The 13,288-nt window shown below is 42.3% G+C and overlaps 1 protein-coding gene across 2 annotated transcripts in view; it reads left to right on the top strand.

The window, feature by feature from the left end:
* The window catches only part of spon1b (spondin 1b), a 113,284-nt gene that overhangs the window by 78,519 nt on the left and 21,477 nt on the right, over positions 1–13,288 (top strand). For both annotated transcript variants that reach the window (XM_072663909.1, XM_072663910.1), the window contains exons 7-8: positions 3,233–3,297; positions 10,635–10,836. In XM_072663909.1, the coding sequence (XP_072520010.1) occupies positions 3,233–3,297; positions 10,635–10,836 (267 nt within the window). The remainder of the gene's footprint in view (positions 1–3,232; positions 3,298–10,634; positions 10,837–13,288) is intronic.

Raw genomic sequence — 13,288 nt, forward strand, 5'->3', positions numbered from 1 at the left:
GTTTAGTCGAGACTTTTCTTAAAATGATGTTTTATAGTGTTTAATATCTTCTAATCCAGTCTGACTCTCCTCCCTGACCAATCAGCTCCCAGCTCCTTTACAACACTGCAGTCTAATCACTTCAAGTATTTGTGATGGACTGGTATTTGTGGTTGTTGGTCTACTGGTGTGTAATAACTGGTTTATAGTGGGTGAATGTGTTGTGTGTGATTTGGGTTTCTATAGTGTGTGTGTGTGTTAGCATTAGCGTTAGCCTCCACTCGGTTTTCTGGTGTATAAACAGAGAAAGGCGAGCGGTTGTCCGGTTCTCCCGCTGGTAAAACAGAGCATTTCAGTGAGAGTTTTATATAAAGGGTCAGATATTATGGTCTGTTTTCAGGTTCCACTGTAAAATAGCTCCACACTGCAGAACCTCAACTCCTTTATTTACCTTCTGAGAAGGTCCGCACTGCTGCTGCTGCAGCCGGCTGGGTGCTGCCGTGGTTCAAACAAAGATGTCGGAACTGGAATGGGATCAAATTAGCCAATGCCTGATCCATTAAAATACGCCTGGTTTGGCCCTGGGTCGGATCGGTGTTGGTTGTCGGCAGGTTTCCTATGATTGGTCTTTTTTGTGTTACATGTATTTGTGCTGTGTTCTGTATTCAGTATGATGTAGTAGTGTCTTGATTTGCAACTTTACTAAAATACAATACCATGCAATATCATACAGTACTGTATTAATGCATTGTACTGTTGCATCCCTACCATGACAAACATAGATATCTCCCCACCATTAGCGTACTATATACCATACAGTAGGTAATATTTGGTCATTCTCAAACCCTCTCTATGCTAGTTTTTATATAATCTCATATTGTGATGTGAACGTGGCTCTCACTGAGGAAACACTGCCTACTTCAGTTTCGTCTCTCTGATTTTAGATGTCAGACTGATCAGACGTCTCAAGGGCCAACCACAGACATTCCACATACACTCTTTCATGCATCACTACTGTGTGTGTGTGTGTGTGTGTATGTGTGTGTGTGTGTGACAAGAGCATAGCCGGTGGAGTGGAGAGTCTGTTCTGGGTCATGGTGACGTGGGCCTGTCTCAGAGTATTCCCATCCAGTTCACACAACTTTAGAAAGCTGCATTTAGGCAAAACCAAACTGAGGTCAGAGTAACAAACACACACACACACACACACACACTCACACACACACACACACACTAACACACTCACAAAACCAGTTCTTCTCTTTTTTTATCACCCTGCTATTTTATTCAGTGTGTTAAAAGGCTGCTTTTCCGCTGCATCACGGACATATTATATAACCCTAATGACCATAATGAGTTGTTTTCTGACTAGTGATTGGCCCCTTATTGTTTTAATAATATAGCACTGCGTGAAACCCAGTGATAATCACCCTATTTCAAGGTTGAATAGTTCCAATACCTGTGTACAGTTACCATCAGTTTAAAAGCTCACAGTGGAAGTAAGCCCACACTTCTGTGAGGGCTCCTCAGTAAAGACACTGGGCCTCATTGGCCAAGATCTGCCGAATACTTTCCAAACTGAACTTTTATAAATTTGTTGCGGGAGATAAAAGTCTTTAAAAAGCTCAAAACAAAACGCCTAGGTCAGATTCATGATGTTTTATAAAGCACGGGATTGTTCACAGCCCTGCTCTTATAATGATGGATCTGAGTGGTCTCGTAAACTGAACAAATCCCGAATTAGAAGGTCATTTACATTTACATTTAAGGCATTTAGCTCTTATCCAGAGCGACTTACAAAAGTGCTTTGCTATTTACCCAAGAAGAACCTCAGCTAGTTTAAATAGACTACAATTCAAAAATACCTCTAAGCTTAGACTCTACTAAAGACAAGTCAGTAAGGAGAGGAGGGTCTTCAGTCTGGGTTTGAAGACAGCGAGCGTTGGACTCCCAGGGGAAGTTCGTTCCACCACTTCGGAGCAGGACAGAAAAATGTCTGGACGCTCGTCTTTCATGGATCTTAAAGGAAGGCGGGTCGAGCCGAGCCGTACTTGAAGCTCGAAGGGCTCTTGGTGAGGACCGGCTTTTGACCATCGCCATCAAGTACAGAGGTTTTGAATCTGATGCGGGTTACAGCAGCTACAGGAAGCCAAGAAGCAGGAACCTCAACTAATGAGCACCAAGCTTCTATGTTAACCCTAAGACAAGAGTATTAGCAGAATCTAGTTAAAAGTATATTTAAAAACCAGCCTACCTTACAAGCTAAAGATGAAACCCATGTAAAAAAGCAAGCACACGCCATGTCAGAATGTCAGAATCTTTGGGTGTTAATAAGGAAAATCAATAAATGAAAGAACTGCAAAGAAATGCTGCAAAAAAATGCAGTTTGAAATTGCATAATTGCTCCACGGTTCAAATGTAACTCTTCTGTGTGGAAGCAAACCAGTGATAATAAGGCCCTGCCCCCAAAATGAGCCCCGAATCAGTCCCAGATGCGGACCTGAGCATTCGGGACAAGCCTTGAACCCCTTAAGCAGCCAATTGCCAGCCGGTGGGCCAAAGGTGTTATTGCAAACGTCTATGACCAGAGAATCGCCCCACCAGTGTGTACAGAGTAGTACAGCTTAGTTAATGGGCCTTGCATTAAGGGGTTAAAGATGAATTAAAGGAGCCATATGAAATCAGTGTTGTTTTTTTTCTACAGTCTTCACCAAGACACAAAGCACACACCAGGACAGCACATGTTCACCAGCAAGTCCTTTTAATATTGCCAATAGTTTCGTATTCATATCAATAAACCAACTATAAAAGTGTCTGACTATTAAACCCAGTGGAGATACTGCTCCAGGGTCCATCAGTCCTATTTGTCGTATTATTTGCTGTGTACCTTTTGCACAGTACTGTGATATTACTGAAAGCTGTGACTGGTTTTGGTGAAATGTTCGTACCGTTGTTCCCATTTTGCTTTTCTCCAGCTCAGTCCTGTCATTGGAACATCCAGTCCTTGGGCAGAAAAGCACATGTCACACACACTGAGCTTGACAGCTGTGTGTGCCTGTAGCTTAATGTCTGCTGCTGTCCGCTGCTGTTGAGCACGGTGGACTTATCTCGCTTTCCTGCCACAGATATGCGAATCTTAAACACCCCCTGATGATTAAATATAGCCTCTCTTCTCTTTCTCTCTCTCTCTCTCTCTCTCTCTCGCTCTCTTTCTCTCGCTCTCTCGCTCTCTCGCTCTCTCTCGCTCTCTCAGGGTGATGACGTTATGACAGTTATCAAGACTAAAGCTCAGTGGCCTGCCTGGCAGCCTCTCAACATGTGAGTATGCCCAGTGTCCTTTCCTTTCTCGGTTCTGCTGTCACACAGCGCCTCAAGCGCCTTCAGCTCTTACCTCAGCAGTCAGCCACGAATCCTTAAATCACAGTATCACATTTATCCATCTTCAGCCAGCATGGAAAGGTCCATGGTCATTCCTTAACAACACAGAGTTTATTAGATGTAGATAGAAATAAACAGCTGACTTTCAACATACTGTATACTGTATATTGTATATATATATATATATATATATATATATATATATATATATATATATATATATGTCACTGTTTAGCCAAAATTAGTTTTGAATATTGTGTCATAATTTCATGATGAATGGACCAATAGAAATGCTCCACAATGACTTCCATTAAATCCTCCTGTAAAGTGACGGTAAGATATTGAGATTAGACACTAAAGACGTGGGACAGTCGCAATTTCACATTTCTACACCATTAAAGGATCTTTCTGGAAACTTGGTTCTTTACACATTTACAAAAATGGTACTGTAAAAAAGATTTGTATTTTTTACGGAACAAAAAGTGGCTCTTTCATGGCATTATGGCAGATAACCCTCTTTTGACCTGTATTTTTAAAAGTGTAGACGTTGCTGTCATGCAAAAACCATGTGCTGCAATTTAATGGTTCTACAACTTTAAAGAATCTTTTTGGAAACTTGGTTCATTACAAAAACAGTACTCTAAAAAAAGGGTTTCCTTTATCCCTTTTTCGATCTGTGTTTTAAAATTGTAGACATTGCTGTCATGCACTAACCTTGTATCTCCATTTTTTTCTTTTTAACATCATGTCAAAAATAAATATTTGTGCAAATGTCATGGTAAATGGACCAATAGAAATGCTCCAAAATCATTTTATATTGACTCCATTGATAATTATTTTTTATTAAATAGTTAAAGTTTAGAGATGCAAGGTTTGACGGCAAGATGTTTAAATTAGACATTTTACTTGTGGAGGTTCTTTAACAAGGTTCTTCACACATTCACAAGAACGGTACTATAAAATAGTTTTGTCTTTTTTACAGAATAAAAAGTGATTCTCATGGCATTGGGCAAAGAACCCTCTTTTGACCTGTATTTACCTGTATTTTTTACCTGTATTTTTCTTACCTGTAAGTGTAGACATTGCTGTTATGCAAAAACCTTGTAACTCCATTAATGCCATTTTTTACTTTTTGACATAATGTAAAGCAGTTATTTTGTAGATTGTGTCTTGAAGATTGAAGTCTTTTTTCTTCCTCTGGTAAAGTGATGGTGAGATATTATATAGAATTATATAGATATATTATATTATATCGTATAGATTAGACACAATAGACGTGGTACAGTCACAATTTCACGGGTCTACGACGTTAAAGGATCGTTTTGGACACTTGTTTTTTTACAAAAACGGTACTGTAAAACAAATTTGGCTCTTTTATTCCTCCTGCCATCTGTATTTTTAAAAGTGTAGACGTTGCTGTCATGCAAAAACCTTGTACCTCCATTTATGCCATTTTTACCTTTTTGACATAGTGTGAATCTAGCTGTTGTTTTATAGATTGTGTCATAATTTCATGATTAATGGACCAATAGAAATGCTCAAAAATTACTTATATAAAATTATTTTTTTTAATGTTTTTTTTATAAATTATTTTTGTTTTAAAATAAAATACTTATACTGATTTTGCTTTTAAAATATAAAACTTTCTTTGTTCTTGTAAAGGTGACATTTTGGAGATACCAGGTAGTTTTTGGAAAAGCGGAAGCGGCAGTATGTGTAGTGTAAATGTGCAGAATATCATATATAAGCTTTAAATGTTGTGTTGTGACCATATACAAAAATAGTCACTCTGTACAGCTGTGGTGAGCTGAAAAGCATCTTAGAAGCCCCAGCACAACATCAAATCTTGAGGAGGATGAGCTAGAGCAGCATAAGACCACGTCGGGTTCCACTTTTGTCATCCAAGAACAGAAAGCTGAGGCTGCAGCGGCTCAGCACAAGCTCACCAAAAAACTGGAGAAACTCAGCCTGGTCTGATGGGGTCAGAATGTAGCAGCAGCAGCAGCAGCAGCATGAATCCAGGGAGATCCAACCGGCATTGTGTGAACAGCCCAGGCTGGTGGAGGTGGTGGGATAGTGAGTGACAAGATACAGTGTGTGGGGTTTGTGTTAAAGTCGCAGGTGAAGCACAGCTGTTGCGCTGCCTGCCATGGTTCTGAAATTCGGTGGTGGGGGAGTTGGGGGAGTTGGGGGAGGTGGAAACAGATTTCCAAAGGGCACCTGCTGGGCATGTGGATGTTTCCCCACGTCCGTTAATGAGGCGCTTAATATTTTATGTGGCGTTTTATTCCGAGATAAAGGGAGGGCTTCCGCTTTTGATGTGCAATGCATTTCCTCTCGCTGTCGGGCTTTGGTGCACCTTAGCCCGGAATCTTCAGCTGCCCCCCTTTAACTCCGGGCTGGCCTCTGGAGGAATGCTCAGGTACAGTCATGGTTAGTTATGCTCTAGCATGAACGGTGTGTGGGAACACTGCCCCTCTTGGCACACTCATTGTGTTTGCAGGCGTGTGAACTAGCCTGGATTTACATCCACAGCCACCAGGTCCAGTTCATTCCCATCAAACAACTGCCACCTTCCCTATCTGCTCTGAAAGTGAGAGTGAGTGTGTGCAGCTGTGCAGTGCGCTTGTTTTACCACCTTGTTAGGACATTCGGTAATGCATATTTCCGTGGGTAGGACCTTCCTCTGCTTTCAGAATGGCTTTAGTTCTTCGTGGCATGCTGGAAAATGTTGGAGATTCTGGTCCATGTCCATGATTGCATCTCGCAGATTCTACAGATTTACCAGAAGCACCTCCCAAATATGTACATACTACTGGATTCACATCCGATGACTAGGAAATGGCATGGATGAGCACTGAACCCATTGTCCATTGTTCATAAAACCAGTTTGAGATGACTTTTGCTTCGAGATGTGGTGCATCACCATGCTGGAGCTGGAGGTAGCCAATAGAAGATGAGGTAACTGTGGCCATGCAGGGATGCACATGGTCAGCAATAGGTTGATAGCAGATAGTCTGTGGCATTCAAGCAATGATTGATTGGTATTAATGGCCTAAACTGTGCCAGGAGAAGACTCCCCACACACCGATATACCTCACCATCTGCGTTCCTCAGCAGAAATCCATCAGCAGAGAACAAATAACCTACTAATTATTTACAAAGTGCTTTTTTAGCTGCTTTTGGCTGCAGTTCAGCACCAAAACACTAGGGGTCGTTAAATCCCAGAGAAAGGGAGAAAACTAAGGAATAATAAAAAGTCAAATGAGTCGATTACCACTTGCTCTGTACCACTCGCCGTGGGGGGCAGCACCGTTATGCTGTTGGGAGGCTCTTAATGTTCCTATGGCTGCTCTAGAACATCCCACAAAGTTTTCGGTTTCTGAGATGTCGAGACCACCCTACCACCTCATTATCATGCCCTTTTGGACGTCAGTCAGATCTCTTCCTTCACCCATGACGATCATTTGCACTTTGCTACAGCTATCTGGTGTGCTCGCTTACTTACACATGCAGCAAACCCTGTCATGTGGCATCTGTGACGTCCCCGGCCCAGTTCATTCCGAACCAAGGGTGGTCATAATATTCTGATATGACCGTGACAGTGAGCTAAGGAGGGTAGAGCCTCAGAAGCCGCTAACTGCATGAGATGTTCTAGAGCCACTGTAGTGAAGGTGTCCTGAGAATGGACGTCCCGCACATTGAGTGTCTCCCAACGGCCCAACCTGCCACTGTGGAGCAGCTAACCTCTTCACCTGATACAGTCCATACCATGGCGTCTTGCTAGTGTCATCCAAGCCAAGGCTGGTTATTCCCACTATTAGGTAGGTGGTCATAATATTCTGATATGACTGTGTGTGAGTGTGTGTGTGTGTGTGTATGTATGAACACACACAACAAGTGCATTGTGTGTGTGTGCATGTGTGTGAGAGAGAAGGAAGAGCACTCGCGTTTTGAAGCGTTGGCTTGTGAAGTGCTGGCTGTGGGAGTCAGAAGGCAGATGATGAATATTTTATGGTTGTTAATCGATAGAGTCAAGCAGTGCCTATTCCAGGCCTCAGCCTGCACTGCTGTAGTGGCAACAGTTGCTTTGGAGATGGCTTCTAATCAGGGCAATTAACTTGATTAATTACCATCTGTGCTGGCTTACGGAGCGCTATCTCTGTAGAAATTACACTATAGCACACAATCAGCCGCCACACCACCCATCAGAGACATGCAGAGCGCGCTTTGTGTAAACATCCGTCCCATTCAGCTACCCCCTTGACCCCTGTCTTCTAAATCAGATCAGAACGTGACAAAAGATTTCAATTTTATCTGCTTCGGAGCAGTGGCTCGCATTACATGCCTCAAACATCTGTTTATATTTCACTCTAATCCTCTCTCTCTCTCTCTCTCTCTCTCTCTCTCTCTTTTCTCTCAATTCCCATCCTCTTCTTTGTTTCCGTCTTTCTTTGTCTTGGTTTCTGGCATTATTAACCCTTCAGCGAGTACGGGTTCCACCAGAGGCATTTGCCGTGGCTGGTCCCTGGTTGGTACGGGCCCCCCGGTGGGATTTGGAAAGTACCAGCTTTAATTACAGCTAAAGCAATCAGCTTTAATTCCACTAGTTCATCTAACCTGCTTCCCCAGCTAACAGTGGTCGCCTTTCCACTGCAGGGCTGAACGGCTCTGAACACATGACGTATCGGTGGCTTTTCCACAGAGACACGGAGCATGGAGCGCTTTCAAACCCAGGCTGGGTCTGGTTTCCTAGCACAATTAGCTAACCGAACTTGGGTCTATAGATCTGTTCGTTAGGAGGGCTTAATTTCGTGGGGATCTAGCACTGATTATTAGTTTGGCCACAACTATATCATCGCTACCGTGGCTTTGGGCCTCGTCCAACAATGGTACCGCAACTATGGGCCATGTCCAACATGGCTACCATGGCTATGGGCCTCGCCCAGAATTATTACCGCGGCTATGGGCCTCGCCCAACATTGGTACCGTGACTACAGGCCTCGTCCAACGTTGCTACCTCGTCCAACATCACTACCATGGCTACGGGCCTCGTCCCACATCGCTACCACGGCTACGGTCCTCGTCCAACATCGCTACAACGACTACAGGCCTCGTCCAAAATTGCTACTACGGCTACAGGCTACTACGGCTACAGGCTACATCTGTACCGCGGATTTAGCTACGGTCCAAAATCGTTACTACGTCTACAGGCCACGTGCAACATTGCTACCACAGCTACGGTCCTCGTCCAACATCGCTACAAGCATATCTATCAGTATGACTGGCATCAGCAGTGTCCAATCAACATGTTGTTCAGCTCCCATGGCTGTGAGGGGAGGGGTCCTCTTTGGCAGTTCCCACGGCTTAAAGAAGAGCACATGATTTGATCCTTATCTAATGTCACCGTGTCCTTCTGAAGCACAGAAATCAGTCCTTCTGTGTCTCGTAGTCTCTGAAAAGGTGAACGAGAAGAAACGGCTGGTTGGAGAAAGGTTCTTCTGACCTGTATACGGCTGTATAGAGGAGGCACGCGCTGGCTATACGGAGGAGAGGTTACGGGTACTTCACTCAGATAGCTTGGTATCTCATAGCTCAACTCTTTCGACCCCGGGACCGCTCGCAGAACTGCAGAGAAGCTTCTCTGACACTTACAGCAATCTCCAACAGAAAACACCCCCCCACACACACACACACCCCGTCACTGTGACCTAACTAAAGAGGATGAATATTAAAGGTCCATCTAAATGATTAAGTAATACGTTATATAAGGGAATTATTAAAATATATAATAATATTTATAAAACATCACATAAAATAACGGTTGCTGAGTGCTGAGGAGCACCGTACAGGAAAGGGATGTCCTAAAGATTCCTGTAGGTGTAAAAAGTATAGTATTGTTGAAAAGTATTGCTGTCAGAATACTAAATACACTGTCCTAAATGTATTCAGTGATGTTTTTTTCATAACAAAAGTACAAAAGTAACACATTGTCGCCGTTATGCAAAGACCTTGTATCTCTAAAGTGGCATCTTTACAACAGAGGGAAAAAACCTTAATGGAAAATGTAATTTTAGAGCATTTCTGTTGATGCATTCATTGAATGTTTTGCGTGACAATGACAGTATTCCCAATAGAAGCTCTGTAGACAAAAGCTTTAGTCCCTTTGCATTCTGTTATGTGTCAACCCATCATGAAATGGTACTAGAAGTGGAGATAGGAGGGTTTAAAAGACTTCTATAGAAGCTGAAGTATCAACCGAAGCTTTTTACTCCAGTAAAAGTGTAAAAGTACTGGTTTCAGAACGACTTCAAGTAGAAAAGTAAAAGTAATGGCTGAAAGCTTAGGCCGCGCCACAGGGGTCTATAGTGCACTACTAAAAAAAAAAAAAGTCATAATGAGGAGAATGTTCTATTAAAATGTTGATGTTAAAAATGTTGGGCTGCACTAGGCTCCTGTTTCAGCTGCAGATCTGCCCATTGAAAATGAAGCATTTCAGTAATATCAGCTCTATTAAAGGAGCGTCTCTGTGCTCTACTGAGCATTAACATGAGCTTCATGGAGGAAAATATGAGGAGTCGTTGTCTAGAAGTTCTGTAAAGCTGCAGAAAGTCAGACTTCAGAGGCGTGTGATCAATAAGCTTTATTGGAGTGTAAATGTGGGGCTCAGTCGGGACGTTTCACTGCAGCTCTCTTGAGTCTCTGCCACGGACACAGTCTTCATACTAGACTACAGACGTCTGCTGTGAGCTCGCTGGAGAGGGACAGGACGTGTGCAGGTGTGATGGATCTCTTATAAACCAATAGGGAGTCAGAATGGTGTCTGTTTATACTTCTCATCCAACCACGATCAGACTCACACTTTCTAGATGGAGAGATTTATCTGGAGAGGGTTTAGAGCCGGAATGAAAACAAAGGGAAATGAAATAGGAGGAACGAGGCTGTTTTTAAAATGTAAGGAGGAGAAAGTTTAGATAATTGGGTGAAAATGTGAGAAATAGAAGTAAAATGTAATTACTAAGTATAGATAACCAACATTTCTACTTAAGTAAGATAACAAAGTATTTGTAATTCGTTACTCAACACCTCTGGAAATGACCAGTGACCAGGTAGGTATAACTTGCAACTGAGAAAAATGATGTATTTGTACTTAATTTTCTTCAAAATGTGGCACTATTGTGTGTTACTGTAACAGCAGTACTGTGGCCTTTTCTTAACATTGTTTAGTGCTTTACATGTAGACTCTCTATCTCTTTCTCTCTCTCTCTCTCTCTCAGCCGTGCAGCTCCATCTGCAGAGTTTTCGGTGGACCGAGTGCATCACCTCATGTCTTTCCTGACCATGTTGGGTCCAAGCCCTGACTGGAACGTGGGTCTTTCAGGGGAGAACCTGTGTACACAGGAGTGCGGCTGGGTGCAGAGACTGGTCAAAGACCTGCATCCCTGGGACGCAGGGACAGACAGTGGGGTCACGTATGAGGTCAGCACTCAAACACCCATACACCACAAACTACGCAGATAACAAAAACACATTTTATTTTAAATTGATATTTATATTATATTATATATATTTATAATTTTTTAATTATTGTTTTATCATATTTATGTCTTGTTTAATAAATATATAAATTGAAATCACTGTCAGCCTTGCCAGGTAGAAGTTACTGTTTCATCTGAGAATACCTTTATTTTGTTAGTTTATATATATATATTATTGTTGTTATATATGTAGTGTTTGTTATATACTATAACAAATATATTTTTTATATATTATACTGTATATTTTTATTTAGTACATTTACCATAGAGCTATAATTGAAATTATATTATATGTTTTTTTTCTACAATCAATCTAATAAATTGACTGTCTACCAATCATTCAGTCTTGCTAGGTAGACTGGAGGTAGGACTCCAGAAGGTAGACTACCTTGATTTTGTTAGTTAGTATATATATGTATAGTAATGTATTATATAGCTATCATAAATATATATATATAGCTATATTAAGTTTATATTACTATAATTCATAATTATAGCTATAATAAATTCATTGTTATTGCGCTCTGAAGTTCGTCTGAACTGCATTAATATTTGTCATGATGGTCAATCCAAAACATCAGAATGAGCCTTTTAAATATGCGTTTTTAAAATGCATGAAGAGATGAATGGAAACGGAGGCTTTTAGAGGAAGCTGCTAATCTGGCATCTCTTAATTGAAGGTTAGTGTTTCATAGTCCAAAGAGCTGTGAGAGGAAATACAACAGCAAACTGTCACTCACTTTTATCCACAGTCAGACAGACTTATGATTATGACAGGGAGGTGTGTGTATGTGTGTGTGTGTGTGTGTGTTTGTGTGTGTGTGTGTGTGTGTGTGTGTGTGTGTGTGTGGACTGTGAGGACTGCAGGCTGTGATGGTGTGTATGAGTGGAGTGTGGGAGTGCTGGTGTAGCGCCGATTCAACAGCTTTGCATTTTATTTTTGTTTACTGCTCGTGAATCAACACACAGCAGGAGGACAACAAACAGAGGGAGGGATATGTGAGCGAGTGAGGGAGTGAGTGAGTGAGGGAGTGAACAGTTGAGCCAGGAAGAGAGTGAGTGAGGGAGGGAAGAAATGACTGAATGAGGGAGGGAATGAAGGAGTGAGTGAGGGAGGGAAGGAGTGAGGGAGGGAGGGAGAGAAGAAATGACAGAATGAGTGAGGAAATGAAGGAGTGAGTGAGGGAGGGAGGGAAGAAGTGAGATAAATAGTGAATGAGTGAGTGAATAGTTGAGCCAAGAAGAGAGTGAGTGAGGGAGGGACAATTACAAGTAAGGGAAGAAGGAAGTGAGGGTGGGAATAAGGGAATAAGCAAGAGAGGGTATGAGGGCATGAAGAAGGAAGAAAAAGAGTAAACAAGTGAGTGAGTGAAGGAAGTAATGAATAAGTGATAAAAGGAGAGGAAATGAAGAGAGGGTCAAATGAGGGAATGAAGGAGTGAGCAGTAAGAAAAAAAGAGTTAGTGAGTGAGTGAACAGTTGAGCCAAGAAGGAAGTGAGTGAGGGGCAATTAAAAAGTGAGTGAAGGAAGGAGGAAGTGAGGAAGGGAGTGACAGTGGAAGAAATAAAGGCATGAGGGAATGAAGGAGTGACGAACGGAAGATGCAAGAATTATGAGTGACTGAGTGAGAGGAGTAGCACATGAATGAGGAACAGAGTGAGGGAACAAATTAGTGAATACCTGAGCCAACAGAGGGGTGAGTGTGTAAGAAAACAGGCATGTAAAGAAAGGAGTAAACGAGGGAATAAGTGCATGAGTAAGGGAAGTAGGGAATAAGTGAGGGAATGACTTGCCCAAGAAGGGGATGAGTGAGGAAGGGTGATAAATAAGAAAGTTAGAGAGGGAGGGAGGGAGAAAGTGAGGAACTGAATAAGGGAATAAGTAAATGAGTGAATGAAATGATGACAGTATGAGTGAGGGCATGAGGGAATGAATGGGTGAGTGAGGGCAGGAAAACGTGAGATTAAGAGGGAATGAGGGTGTGAGGGAGTGATGGAGTGAGGGAGTGAGGGAGTGATGGAATGAGTGAGTGATGGAGTGGAGGAATGAGTGAGTGAGAGAGTGAGGGAGTGATGTAGTGATGGAATGAGTGAGTGATGGAGTGAGGGAGTGATGGAGTAATGGAGTGAGTAAGTGATGGAGTGAGGGAGTGATGGAGTGAGTAAGTGATGGAGTGAGTGAGTGAGGGAGTGATGGAGTGATGATGTGATGGAGTGAGGGAGTGATGGAGTGATGGAATGAGTGAGTGATGGAATGAGGGAGTGATGGAATGAGTGAGTGAGGGAGTGATGGAGTGATGGAATGAGTGAGTGATGGAGTGATGGAGTGAGTAAGTGATGGAGTGAGTGAGTGGTGGAGTGATGGAATGAGTGAGTGATGAAGTGATGGAGTG

The sequence above is a fragment of the Salminus brasiliensis genome, chromosome 19 (assembly GCF_030463535.1).
Source record: "Salminus brasiliensis chromosome 19, fSalBra1.hap2, whole genome shotgun sequence".
In the NCBI taxonomy this organism is placed as follows: Eukaryota; Metazoa; Chordata; class Actinopteri; order Characiformes; family Bryconidae; genus Salminus; species Salminus brasiliensis.